At 43.2% G+C, this 15,108-nt stretch overlaps 1 protein-coding gene across 1 annotated transcript in view; it reads left to right on the forward strand.

Moving 5' to 3' along the window:
• Positions 1-3,794: 3,794 nt before the first annotated feature.
• The window catches only part of TRPA1 (transient receptor potential cation channel subfamily A member 1), a 54,069-nt gene continuing 42,755 nt past the window's right edge, over positions 3,795-15,108 (forward strand). The window contains exons 1-3 of the mRNA XM_075550837.1: positions 3,795-3,902; positions 11,102-11,261; positions 13,827-14,002. Of these exons, the coding sequence (XP_075406952.1) occupies positions 3,795-3,902; positions 11,102-11,261; positions 13,827-14,002 (444 nt within the window). The remainder of the gene's footprint in view (positions 3,903-11,101; positions 11,262-13,826; positions 14,003-15,108) is intronic.

Here is a 15,108-nt window from a genome sequence, read left to right on the forward strand (position 1 = left end):
ACTTTGTGGGACCGCCCACCTCATTCTCTTATGACACTGCAGTTGCTGGGTCCTGGTACGCTCTGATGCTTGCTGTCATGACACGCCTCTCTCCCGGCTTCCAAAATGGCCCTTTGAGACTCCTCTGGAGTCCCTTTATATCTACTTCAGTGTCCTGGTTCGGTTAAGTGTTAGGACAAAAGCAGTTGGTTTTAGTCAACCACACTAACCCATACAAACATATTTTTCCAGCTTATTTATTTTTAGCAATTTAACAGACATAATTCACATATCATAAACTTCCATCACATTCATAAAAGTGCTGTGACCATCATCACAATCAATTCTATGACATTTCTTCTTCCTTATACTCCTTGTTGCTAGCTCCGCATGTCTCACTAGCCTCCCTGCCATGTCCCTTTAAATCGGTTGATCCAGTTATCGTCCCATAAGGTTTGTCCATCTGGGTCTCATATACATAAAATCATACAAAATAAATATGAATCCAAGCAAACTGCCCAACAACAATGACACAGTTAAACAAAGAAAAACTTTGAGCAATTACACAGAAGAAAATATTAAAATTTAGAGAGTAGTTCTCAACCTGTGGGTCACGGCCACCTTAGAGGTCAAATGACCCTTTCACAGGGGTTGTCCGAGTCATAACAGAAGCAAACTTATAGTTATGAAGTAGCAACAAAAATAATTTTATGTTTGGAGGGGTCACCACAACCTAAGGAACTGTATGAAAGGGTCATGGCATTAGGAAGGTTGAGAACCACTGATCTAGAGCAATTATGCACTGGGCCAAGAGGGAGATCAATGACATGGTGTCACATTTTGACCTAACTCCAAAAGCAGTAATTGACACTGAACAGCACTCTGTCTTATGACAAGGCCTTTCCCATCTCAGGTCCACAGACAGAGGGTGTTCACCAGGGGCTTAATCTGGATGGGGTTGAGGAGGGGTGACCTTGCAAATGGGTTTGGTGTTTTCATTGTCATCTGAATCCTTCTTGCAACTCGTTGCTCAGCATTGAAGTTATAATACCATTCCTTCCTCCAGGTTTGGATTTTATTGCTTACAATTCTTGGATCATACAAGCTGGTGTGCTTCTTCCATGTGTACTTAGTCAATGTTCCGTTTAGATGGCTGCTTGTTTTAAGACAAGCCTTTAAGACTCCGGCCACTATATTCTTTCTGATAGGTGGGTACCCTCTGCTATCTTCACCACACTCTGCTACAGCACCCATATCTTCAATGATCAAATTCATGGGGGGTAAGAATACACACAGACTTTTAATATACTTATAAGGCATTCCATTTTCAAATGAAGGCATAGTGTCAAGGATCCCTGGTAGTCCAGTGGGTCAAGTGTTGAGCTGCTAGCCACAAGGTGGGCAGTTCAAACCCACCAGGTACTCTGAGGGAGAAAGATGAGCCTTTCTGTTCTTGCAAAGATATCCTCTTTAGGAAACCCTGTGTAGCAGTTCTACTCTGTTCTATAGGATTACTGTGAGTCAGATGTTCATATCAAACACTAAGCAAAATAGTGGCTCAATTAAAGTTATTGTCTTTCCCACACTGCTAATTTTTTTCATTACTGGGTTTTCCAAGTCCTTTACCTACTTAAGTAATGACAGGGGCTGCAGCTAATCTCTGTTCTGTATCCCCGAAACAATGATGCTGATGGTGAAAATGTGTAAGTGGTGAAGTTGTACATCTGATCTGTATCCTTCACCTATCTTTCGGTAGATAGATGTGTGATAATGTCAATAGTATCCTTACAAAGAATTACATTCCATGGTGGGAATGAAGGCAATTTGCTATGGTGATTAGAAGATGTTTATGAGAGCTCCCCAGAGTTTTTGAATGTCATCATAAATAAGAACAAAAACAAACAATTTGCCTAGAAGTCAATTTCAACTCACAGCAACCCTATAGGACAGAGTAAAATTCCTCCATAGAGTTCCTCAGGCTGTATATATAGGAGCCTCATCTTTCTCCCTTGGAGTGGCTAGTGGATTCACACTGCTGATTCTTCCGTTAGCCTCTCAATGACCAAACCATTGTGCTACCAGTCTTCTCCATGACTACTCTATGTACCCTGGAATTCAGTCCTGTAGAGTCCAACACCTTTATTGACTGTTAATTGCTACAGATCATAAAGTGAACATGACCCAATTCAGGACTTTAAACCATCTGTTTGTTGTACGATGGTTGCTTGAGGGTTTTATGTAAGTTCTGCCAGTGATATCTCAAATGTGAGCAGAATCAGTCCTACTGGACAAGTTTCATCAAAGCTTCCAGACTAAGTTAGACTAGGAAGAAAGGTCTGGCAGTCTACTTTTGAAAACAATCAATGAAAGCCCTAGGGTCCACAATAGAATATTATCTGATATCATTCCAAACGATGGGTCCCTTGGTTGAAAGCATTGGACGGTGGCTGCCACATGCTAACTTAGTGTTATTGATATATTTCCTTTTATTGTAGGCAAAGTTCTACACCTTAATGGGCAAAGCTTTGGCCTGTGTGAAGTACAACCAGCCTTGAAAAGGTGTGGTTATGCATTGGGCTGATAACCACAAAGGCAGCTGCTTGGAACCATCAGCTGGCCCTTGGGAGAAAGATGGAATTTTCTACTCCCACAGTGTTACAGTTTCAGAAACTCACAAGGGCAGTTTCATCTTGTCCTATAGGGTTGCTGTGAGTCGGCATCGCTCAATGGCACGGAGTCTGGTTTGGGTTTCGCACAAAGCTTACATGTAGTACAACAGTCTGGGAGGCTCCTCTGCCTAGGTAAATGTCTGGAAGCTTAAAACTAGTGTCTCCAACTGAGGGGGGAGCTATCTTTTTTCGATTCTAAGTGAAGTAATAAACTCAGTGCCAGTCCATGAAGATAAGCCTTTCAACCGAAGCTGAATGTAAGCAAGCTAAGGTCAGTCAAAAATGGCTTGGACTTAACTATCCTTCCTAGCAGTCATTCTAAGACATAAGCAATAAGGAGGATTAATATTGTTAGCCACAGGAAATGGGTCCCCTGATTCAAAGGGCCTTAATCTAGCCCCTTAAATCAGGCGAGACTTGAGTACTTCTTTTAAAGACTTGGAAAACAAGCCAGCAAACTGAACACACTGCCACAAGTGCATTCCAACTTAAAGAAATCCTAAATTCTGGCTCATATAGAAAAGTATCAACAACAAAAAAGAAAAGTATCAACACCTAAAATTCCAAACAAAGAGTCTGTCTCTCTCTCTCTCTCTCTCACTCACACACACACAGTCAGGGTCTGCAGATTGGGGGTGGAGGATAAGGCAAAGGTGGAGAAGGAGGGATGTCTTTAGACACACACACACACACACACACACACAAACTTGAACTTGTCTACTGGACTTGAGGAGGAACCCTGCTGGAGTCAGGAAGCCTACAGGCAAGTGCTTTCTGCAAGGGTCAGCCCTTGGCAGATGCAGCAAGCAGCGGGGCCACCTCCTGACCCTGAGGACGTGGCCTCTGTCCCTGCCTTCTCCGGGCGCCCCCGCCTGGCGTTTTGTGCTATAAGAATCCCGAGGCTCCACTCTCTTCCCAAGTTCCCCCAGCCTCCTTCAGAGTAAGTTGTTCGCGGGCCCAGGACTCAGAGGTGCTGGGAAGCTCCGGGCTGGGACTCGGGGCGTGGTCCCGCAGAAGGCGGTCCCATCTCAGCTGCTTGGGCCACTGTGAGGCCAGGTGACAGCGGCTGGCTCACAGAGCCCTCTCCCTGCAGGTGACGGCGTCCACGGGGCGCAGCTGCACCAGGTGGCCTACAGGGTGGGGCCGATGAAGAGCAGCCTGAGGAAGATGCTGCGCTCTGGAGAGAAGCAGCCCCAGGGGGGCGTCTACGAGGGTGTGGAGGACGACATGGACGACAGCAAGGACTCCTTTAAGGTACTGGGACAATCTGCGATCATGATGGGGCACAGCCGGGTGGGGGCCAGTTCTCAACTGGGTCCTGGACTTTGATTTGAGCTTTCCTTGTTAGCAGTCCCTGGAGGGGACGGTGGGAAGCTCGGAGAGGCTGGGGGGAGGGGGGGCTGGCGCTTGTTTGGGGGGTGCTAATAGAACAGGGGATGACTTCAAAATGTGGGTATCCTGGGAGGCCAAAGACCGCACGGTATGCTTTGTCATTTTGTGTTTTCGTGGTCCTGTCTTACCTGGTTTGCTCTTGGGTGGGTGTCCACAATTGCAGGAAACCTGCCCCAAAGTAGCCCCCCCAAGTACCTTCAGGAGGTGGCAGAAGCGGGCAATTGCCTAAAATCAAGACACTTTTGCAGCGGGTGTTGTTTCACTTGGATGATTTTTTTATAGATTTTATTTAGAATGTACTAGTTCAAGGGTTGTGTCTGGAACTTTAGACGCATGAAACAGGTACACTGAAATACGCTCCTAGAAGCGATACACAGAAACAAACGTTTGCAATGAGATATTACAGGGAATGCTTTGAAAAGGACATCGCGCACACACACACACACACACCCACACACACACCCCACCTGCAAAAGAGACAGACAGACAGACAGACAGACAGACGGAGAGGGAGAGGGAGAGGGAGAGGGAGAGGGAGAGGGAGAGGGAGAGGGAGAGGGAGAGGGAGAGGGAGAGGGAGAGGGAGAGAGAGAGAGAGAGAGAGAGAGAGAGAGAGAGAGAGAGAGAGAGAGAGAGAGAGAGAGAGAGAGAGAGAGGAGATAAACACAGCAGCCCGAGCTTGAACACAGGCAGCACCTGCAAATTCCTCCACAGTGAGGGGTCAGGAAAGACTATGTGGAGGCCCTTTGAAGCCAGATAGGTGTCTTCAGGGAACTCCTTAGGGACAACCTGCATGCATCTATTTTGTGTGTGAGACCTGGGCCCCCCTGACCTAAAGGCAGCCCTAGCTACCAACAGGCTGCAGAGGGAGTGGACTGAGTGTTGGTATGCTCAGAACTCCACCACTGGCTCACCGGGTACTTGCAGACTGTCGGCAGGAAGACAGCTCTCTTGCTCTCTCTGATGGTCTCTCATACTGTGCTTTCAGAGACAGGTTACATAAGTTCCTATTCCCACTCAACTTCTATTCCTCTTCAACAATCCCTGTGCATCCGTTACCTTCTTCCCTCGCAGGGTAATATTTGCAATATGTCCAGGCTGGTTGTCCCTTTTAGGTCAGGAAACTTTGTCAACATCAAACCAACAAAGCAGCTGTGTTGAGTAGCTTCTGGTTCATGGCAGCCACATGTGTGTCAAACAGAGTGGTTCTGTTGCTGAGAAGTTAGTTCTCTTTCGCCGCAGTTAGTAAAGCCCACCTCGCTCAGCCTTTTGGATCAGTAAGTGCAGTGCTTAAGCATCTGGTCCCCTACTCACATGCCCCTCCAGAATCCAGGAACTCTTACAAGCATTAAAACATCTTTGAAGGGATTCCCCCTAACTCCTGGCCACAAATCTTTTTCCACAGTAGAAGTTTACATGCTTTGGCGGGTGCTTACATTAATACACAAATACACACACATCTAGGGTTTTTTTATTCACAAAAAATGTTAACATGCAAAAAAATTGTTAACATGTAAAGGAAAGGTCTTTTTCACTTTGATTTACACACAAAACATTCTTTCGAGTGCTTTTCAAAACAGTACCTGTGATTCACCTCCTTGTTTTTAGCAGTCTCCCACTGTGTGATCATATCACTATCATTTAGACAGGGATAGACACATTCCATGAGGGTCAAAGTGTTGTCTCTGCTTATCTGTATACTCTGGGCATATCTGTATGGTCAATTCCTAGCGAGATCAATTAATTTGATATTTTAATGTTGGTAGAAATCTCCAAATTTCCCTCTGCATGGAGCGAACTCCTTGGCCCTGTCACCAGTCATGTGTCTCAGTCAGTGGGTCTAGTAGGTCACACACACAAACGAGCCGCCCCTCCCAAGGCAAGGTCCTTCAAGTTGAACATCAACATTTTTCTCCATAATATAAACCTTTTAATGAAGACTTTTTGGCTTAATCTAAAGACGTAAGTCACGACTGGGTTTCATACATGAAGACAGTGTCCTTGTCACTATTTAAGAAAAATATAAACAAGAGTGTAACAGGAAGAGATATTGAACTTTCGAAACCAGACCATAGAAGTAGACACTGCTTTTCCTTACTGGCATGGTTTTGCTTCCCATAACACTTACTGAAGGAATATTGCAGCACAGGACCTCAAATTTTCTTTCAACATCTTTTTGTTTGTCATTAGTTTTATTGCCCAAGGCAAATACAGCTCTTTGTTATGTGGTGTTTTAAGCAGTTACAGCAGCGCTTTCAGATGGACATAATGATGTGTTTTATTAACTGCAATAATAATTCCAGGATGATCCTGTAGAAATCCCAATGGAGGGACTAATTACAAAGCAACATGTATAACATTGGAGAGTTCTGAACTCTTGGGATTTCTTTTGCATCCCCTACCTCCCCCACTATCTCAGGAATATTAGCAAAAGCAACTGAAAAGATGAGATATGTAGAAACAAAGAACCATCTAGTTCAAACATTCAAAATAATCTGAAGTGCCTCTGCAGCCCCGGGAATGTACCTGGAGTGGATATGTTAATCTGTCTAAAAGACTCCCTCAGGTTACTTTCAGAGCAGACAACATGGGACGCACGCTCAAAGTCTCTTCAGTCTGATTTGACATGGCAAGTACTGAATTCAGATAATTGAGACTTCTTTAACACATCGCTGAAGCTTAGAAAAAGCATCCAGTTGCGGCTTTTGTCACTGTGGATTCAGTAGTACACCTGTGGGCCTCAGAAGCCAGCACTTGCTCTGAGAGCATGTGTAATTGGGTTTGTGCTGACAGCATATTCCTGAACAGGTCTATAAATTGTTCTTTGTTGCACTCGGAGATGAACAGCATGATCCCTTTAGTATATCCCTAAGAACATATCAAATTCAAGTGCTAAAATGCTTTCAAACGCACTCAAATAAAAACACTTCCTTTGATAGGGTGAGACATTGAGAAAGAGACTATTTTTTGTCAGCAACTCATATCTCATTTATGACTGGATATGTAAGTTTGTTTATCATCATAGGCTGAATTCACGGAAGCTACTAGTTGTTCAGAAAATATAAGCCTGGTGCGCACAGAGAACCCAGCATGTGCTGCAAGAGCATGTCTTTTGGAATAGGCCATTTGGGTCCCATTTAGACCGTGCTGGAATTTGGTTTCAGCTTTAGTTTTGGACCAAAACTTCAATTATCCCATTGGCTTTGTCCTTATCTTTGGTAACCAAAGAGTGGAACCCCTTCTTCATTTCTGCCATGTCTAAATGGATGTGTGCTCTAAACCGTGTCTGAACAATGGAATCATGTTGGCAGTCGCATAAGGTCTGCCACTCACATTTATTGACCAGACCTAAATATTCACATGAAAATATAATCAGGAATTCTAGAAGTAACTTTAATAAAACCTTTATCTCCTAGTTTAAATATGAGTAAGTATTACTATAAGTGATCTTGAATGTTCTAAATTGTATGTATGCAACACATATTAAGACTTTTAAGCAACTGAGTAGGGAGTTACAATGCCAGTTATAAAGATATTAAAGAGGGTGCCTGAGCTAATTTCAGGAAGGGTATTCCATACTTTTTGAGCCAAAATATTTAGAGAAATTTAAATAATAATGCAAGGCAATATGAGAGGAGGCTTTATAACCTAAGCCATGAAGGCCTTTGTGGGTTTTGTTTGTTATGATAACCGATAACCTCACGCAAACTGATTTTTTAAAATTAATCTTTAACAAGTTAACTCCATTTAGGACATGAGTTTTTCAAGAGAGAGAGAGAGAGAGAGAAGTCTTATTTGGGAATTCCTCATTATCTTGTGAAAATAAGTTAAGAACAGAATGTGAACTTCTACCACCTCAACATTTCATAAGGAGGAAACTCGTGTCACCCATGACACATCCTCTTCAGGTATAATAAAGGAGAAGAGACGTGGCAGAAGCAGGTGAGCTCTCCAAAAATCTTCTATTCCTCCCTACCCCAGTAGACAGTGGGCATCTGTGTGGATGGTGAGTTTACTACATATTCCACATCCCCCCCCACCCCCGTTCTGACTGCTGCTCATTGTGTGCCTCTCCGGAATATGTAACTTTTCAGTGCTGCAGGGCTAATGTGCATATTCCCTGACTATAGGTACATTAATATGAAAGGTTGTGTACAGAGAGCCCTAGTGGCCTCATGTGTTACATATTGGTCTACTAACTACAAAGGAAGCCATTAGACCCCTCCGGCCACCCTCTGGGAAAAAGATGAAGCTTTCTGCTCCTGGGAAGATTCGCAATCTCAGAGACCTACTGGGCCAGTTAGGTATTCGGTGTCTTTTACAGCCACTGTGAGTTGAAATCCATCTGATGGCAGTGTGTTTCGTTTGTTAGTTGGCTGGATTTTAGCACGTACAAAGAGGAGGGAGGAGATGGTCCTGACCCCAGTGGTCAAGGAGAATCCTGTCAGGGGAGACAGCCTCTAACAAATCATCACAGGCCTGGCAGGCAAAGTTGTACAGTGATAATATGTAAAGATTACAGTAAAGTCATAGCGAGTAAGAGAGACAAGAGAGAAAGGAAAATGAAGGAGTCAGACACATTTCACAGTAGCATGCTCACCTCAGCCCCGCTTGGTGGGCCACGTGGGGATGTGGAAGTTGGGAATGGCAGGAGAGAGAGCAATTTATTTCTAACCAAGGCTCATGTATCTTTTTGGGGACATGCAAGCCCTCTGATTACAGGTAAAGACATACGTCACAGGAAGGGGTTGTACTATAAGTAATATAGTAATGAAAGGGGGGGATATAAGGGTATACATACAATAGGAAAGGGAGGGATTGGGGGTACGCCTGTGACAAGATGGGTGGATCCTAGATTCAGGATGGCAGCCTAACTTTGGGTGTCACTGAGCAGATTTGACCTGTTCTAAGCTCTGCAGGGAAACAATCTCTATCTTATCAATAGGGTGTGAGCCCCACCCTACAGTGGACCAGACAGTAGTCTGATTGCTTTGCATGGCTGAATGCCTTCAGGGATAATTTAAAAAAATAATTTTATTAGGGGTTCATACAACTCTTATCACAATCCATACATACATCAATTGTGTAAAGCACATTTGGACATTCATTGCCCTCATCATTCTCAAAACATTTGCTCTCCACTTAAGCCCTTGGCATCAGCTCCTCATTTCCCCCCTTCTCCCCACTCCTTCCTCCCACATGAACCCTTGATAATTTATAAATTATTTTGTCATATCTTACACTGTCAGACATCTCCCTTCACCCACTTTTCGGTTGTCTGTCCCCCAGGGAGGAGGTGATATGTAGATCCCTGTAATCGGCTCCCCCTTTCTACCCCACCCTCCCACCACACTCCTGGTCCTGAAGGACCTCCACTCAGCACTGGTCCTTAAGGGATCGTCTGTCCTGGATTCCCTGTGTTTCCACTTCTTATCTGTACCAGTGTACATCCTCTTGTCTAGCCGGATGTATAAGTTAGAATTGGGATCATGATAGTGAGGGGAAGTGGTGGGGGACGCATTTAAGCATCTGACCTCCCACCAATGTGCTGGAAAACAGCCTCTTGGGTTTGACATATCTTTGGAGGAGAAAAAGCTGGAAAAAAGTCTTTTTACATCCCACAGAATCCCAGGAGCCTGAGGAGGAGTAATTCCTTGGGGATTGGACAGTCATTTTAAACTACTGATAAAGCAAATAACATGTGGGTGTTTTGTAGTATGATATACAGTGGAATATGGGGTTAGATTGTAGGCTGGCAGGCCAAAGAGGACAGTTATTTAAATCCCTGTATTTAATCATTCTTGCAGTTACAAAGACCCTCCTTTTTATATAAATAATTTTATTGAGAGCTCATACAACTCTTATCACAATGTATCCATCCATCCATTGTGACAAGCATATTTGTACACATGTTGCCATCATCATTTTCAAAGTATTTTCTTTCTACTTGAGCCCTTGATATCAGCTCCTCATTTTTCCCCTTCCCTCCCCTTCCCTTCCTCATGAACCCTTGATAATTATAAATTATTGTTATTTTTTAATGTCTTACACTGCCAAAAGTCTCCCTTTACCCCCTTGTGCGTTGTCCATCCCCCTGTGAGGGGGTTATAGGTAGGTCATTGTGATCAGTTCCCTCTTCATCCCCCACCTTCACCTTCCCCTCCTAGTATGGCTACTCTCCATATTGGTCCCAACAAAGACTCTTTTATCTTACCTTAATTCCTCATCCCGAATTTAATGACTGTGTGAGGCCAGGTTGACGGAGAAACAAATCCAGTGACACCTATGTACAAGAAAGAGTTTTATATCAAGAAGTAATTTTATATTGAGAAAATATTCCAACCCAATCCAACTCAAGTCCATAAATCTGATATTAGTCCATAAGTTCCTCCCTAGACTCACGCAGCCACATGCACTGATGCAAACTGCAGGAAAATCGCAGGTTGGTGGGAGCAAAGTTGTGTGGCTCCAATGGCAGTGGAAGCAACAGGTCTCAGAGTGGTGTGCCAGCAGGAAGATGAAGGCAGAGTGAAGAGGGTGGGAGAGCCAGTGTTCCAGGCCCTCTTTCTGAGAAGGCCATGCCCACAAGGAGGCACCATCAGACTATCAGACTGTGACCTGATTGACAGGTTGAGCTTTCCCTGCCCCTCCTACACTTTTATATATCTTCAAGTTGACATGAAATTATTTAACTACCACAAGTACATTTTCTCTTGGCAAAGAAAATTCCTTTGTCTCTTCATTGCACTTCTTATATCTTAGATTACAACCCTTAAGTCCATGTGAAATCTTTCCCTAAGGCCTTTATTGTTACAGAAACTACAGGCATGGCATTAGAAAATGCACATTTACTGAATGGGCCTAACCAAGAATTTGCTGGTGCCAGCTTTCCGTCCATAAGCATTTAATGCTTTCCAAGAATATTATTGATCTTATTGTAACAATGATGAATCCTTTTGGATGAAGATAACTTGTTTGTTTGTTTACTGTGAAACCATTCCCTTTAAATGCTTACATAAGCTTGTTGGAGATAACGTTTTTTCATTTGTGTGTGCATCTAGGTGACTTTTGGTAAAAGTGCATGTAGATTACAGAGCTTCCTCAAAAAACGATGCAGATCCCGGGGATACGATGATATGAATGCCTCTCCATTGCATCATGCTGCAGAAGAAGGTGAACTAGAACTGATGGAGATGATCCTCAATGACTCCTGTTGTGAAGGTATCTGATTGTCCCAATGGATGCTCCATAGACCCACGATCCCTTTAGATTTATTGGAAAGAGTAGCCTGAGGTTGCTGAAGGGTAACCTTATGTAATTCTTAAGAGAATATCATTACCAGATTTTATGGGACCTGCATATCTCACTCAGGAGCCTGGGTTATGTGTTGGGTGTCTAACCACAGGATCAGCAGTTCAAATCCACCAGCTGCTCTGCAGGAGAAAGAGGAGACTTTGCACACCCATAAAACGTTCATCTCTGAAAGCCACAAGGGCAGTGATACTCTGTCCTATAGAGTCTTTATGAGTCAGAGTGGCTTAGCAATGGGTTTGGTTTTTTGGAGTGTTGCTCAGATTTTCATTCAACTCACTGCCATTATGTCAATTCTAACTCAGAGTGATGCTCTAGAAGCTATTGGGAGAGACTGGAGCCTAGAAATGTATACCATGCTCGGTAAAGCAGAGGAGCGGCAAAAAGGAGGGAACCCCTGACAAAATGCATTGATGCTACGGCTGCTGCCGTGCACTCAAATGTAAGACTGGTGGAGAAAGCGGTGCTTTGTTCTAGTCAACGTTCTCCGTTGCGACGACTTGACAGCACCTACCAATAGCCAGCATCTCCATGTGTGGAAATGGCTTTGGTCATACTGAATCTGAGAAGTCCAGGAGACATCTGTTAGGGAATATCCAGTAAACAAATAGAAACATAAAATGGATGTCCTCCCACCCACAGAGCCATTGTTACGCAAAGTAGATGAAGCATTGGAAATGTATGAAAACCCTTCAAGGAGACCTACAATGGGATGACAAAGGTATTTAAAGGTAGAGCACCAACATGAGAGGACACAAAATAGGGGAAAACAAGCAAGGATGGTGAAGACGCCACCAGTAAAGAGTGTGATAGATGAAAAGTTGAGCTTACAGGTATGAATGGAGAAGTCACTGAGCTATGAGCTAGAACGACCAATTGCCACGGAGATAATGTAGAATGAAGGTCACCATACTCATTGAACACCCGTGGCTGTTGAGTCAGTTGTGACTCATAGTAACTCTGTAAGACCAAGTAGGACTGCCCAATTGGATTTCCCAGGCTGCAATCTGTACCTAAGCAGACTTTCTGATCTTTCTCCAGCAGAGGGTTTGGTGGATTTGAGCAGTTGACCATTTATTAGCAGCCAAGAAGTTAACCTTCCCCTGCTACCAGAACCCCTGCTACCAGAACCGTAAAACTCACAACTGAAAGTTCTCAATGAACTTTGCATAACTGAGCCCAGAAAAGAGAGAACAGCCAATTCAAGTACTTTGATTGGTGAATAAGCTCTTATTTAATAAACTTTTCATGAAATACAATGTTGAAGAATCTTTGTCACAATCAGAGAGAATGGTCAAAGAATGTGTATATGTGTTGTTGGAAATGAGAAACTTGGATGAATGAAAAAGGTTAATGGATAAATAATAAAAGCAAGAGGAAAATGGAAAGCATTCAGATATCCTATGTGGTCCCTATGTTATATTTTGGGTATATAATTTTCCTCTTCCCCAGACACACATTAATTTATAAATATATAAATAATAATTTATATTGTACAATTTAGATATACATATAATTTATATTTAAATATATGAAATATATAGTTTATATTATAAAATATGATGAATTAAATGACATATATAAATATATAATCAGTAAAGTGGAGAGCAATATAAATTTTCCAATAGATAGAAGATGCGACAAAATGAAAAGGCATATTCTCCCATACAAGTACTAACCAGCCCGACCCTGCTTAGCTTCTGCGATCAGATGAGATTGGGCGCGGTTTGGTCGTAGACAAAAAGGCATTTTCTAAATGTTGAGCCCACAGGCTTGTAGAAATATGTGGGATCTATGCATGTTGTGAAGGGGCTCAACCTCAACTGTTAAACATATGCTTTGTTAGTTTCATGTCATTTTTTCATAATACTTTTTGAGCAATTGCCATGCGGTCATCATTCTGCTAAGGTGTCTAAAGACATTTTTATGTTAATTTACCAATGATCTCGCAAGGTTCGGAGGACTAGGAGAAATCTCGGAGTGCCGAAGTAACCTACACAACTCCTTACTAGCTGTGTCAACTTGGCAGGGTTCTTAACATCTATAAACCCCGACTTTTCATCGGGATTGCAGTAGTTCGGGCATTTTGCAAGCGTATTGGTTGGGTTGAGTAATTGTCTTAAGGAGCCTACTAAAGTGCCTGGCAAGTAGTTATTGCTTTTACTGTTGTAATTTCTCTCAATACCTTACAACGAACACAAGATTCATCTTGGAGATTAAAAACCTAGAGCAACAAGAGGTTCTATTTCTTACCACGTGATAGGGAGACAGCTCTTTTGATGAGGTAAGTGTCATAGGTCCATGTCTCCACCACAGGTGTTCAATGTAGGATTCCAAAGAACTCAGGATGTATTTTTCTTTTTAATAGAGAAGACACAGTCTATTACAAAGGCCCTTGAGTCTGAAGAGTGTGGTCAGGAGGTCTTGGATAAGAAGCTAAGTCATATTTTGGTATCTTTTGGTATCTTTTTCTAGAGGTGAATGTGATGGACAATTATGGAAATACTCCCTTGTACTGGGCTGCAAACAAAAACCAGATCAGAAGCGTCCAATTTCTTCTCAGCCGAGGAGCAAACCCCAACCTCCGGAACTACAACATGATGGCCCCTCTCCACATAGCTGTGCAGTATGGATACAATGAGTTGGTGAAGGTGAGGTTCCCAATGGCTCACGTGTGGTGGCTTGTAAGCTGTGACCCAAATTTGGCTCCGTGCCTGGGAAGAACGGCCAACCAAAGGTGCCAGAGCAAATGAAGTGTAGTGACTGCTGGTTTCCTTCACTCTTGACCAACTGGTGATGGGGGTGGTGATGAAAATAACAATAGCAATATTTTAGCCTTTATTGGATAGTTCTTGTGTATCAAACACTTACTTAATAGCTTTCTGTGTTTCAGCTTCTCCAGGCCTTATTTAATGACACAAACTATGAACTAAAATTGACACTGTCCCCATCTTATACCTGAGGAAACTGAGGCACATAGAAAATGACATAACTCACCTATATCACGTAAATGGCGAAAACAGGAGGCACCAGTTTTGAGTTTATCTTTGATTCTAAATGAAGACTTACATTTACCTGAACCGTTTAATGACTGGAAAGAGGAAGGTGATGAGTGTGACTCAGGAAACGGGAAACCGTAATTTATGATCTGACGTTTGGGTTGACGAATGGATGGCATGCCATAGTATTGGTAAAGCCCCCCACCCCCATAAGGTTAAGAATGACTGGGATCAAATATTTGATACTGAGAGAAGAAAAGTAAAATGAAAATCCAAACCAGTCGATGTTAAGTGGGTTCGGATTCACAGGGACCACGGGTGTGTCAGAGTAGAACTGTGTTCCATAAGGTGCCCCAGCGACTGATGCTTTTCAAAATAGTTCCACACCTTCTTCCCAGCCGCTCAGGGTAGATTCAAACCTCCAACCTTGCAGTTGGTAGCTGAGCACTTAGCCATTTGCACCACCCCGGGAGGAGGCCATCCTCCAAGCATACCAGGTAAGAGCTAGGCCGTAGTCTTTAACCTACACCTCCTGGTCCTCTGACTGTGTTTCCACACCTTAGAAAAGAGGTATGCATGCTGAAGTGGTATGCAATTTCAAATAGATTGTGTTCAAGGCGTTCATTTATAAGACAGGTGATTTGGGATGTGTGTTAGTCTGGGTAGATTAGAGAAACAAATCCATGGACACACATATGTGTATAAGAAAGAGATTTAGGGGGGAGTGGGGAGGGAGGGGGAAGGAGAAAAAGGAAAAT

This window comes from Tenrec ecaudatus, chromosome 5 (assembly GCF_050624435.1).
Source record: "Tenrec ecaudatus isolate mTenEca1 chromosome 5, mTenEca1.hap1, whole genome shotgun sequence".
NCBI lineage: Eukaryota > Metazoa > Chordata > Mammalia > Afrosoricida > Tenrecidae > Tenrec > Tenrec ecaudatus.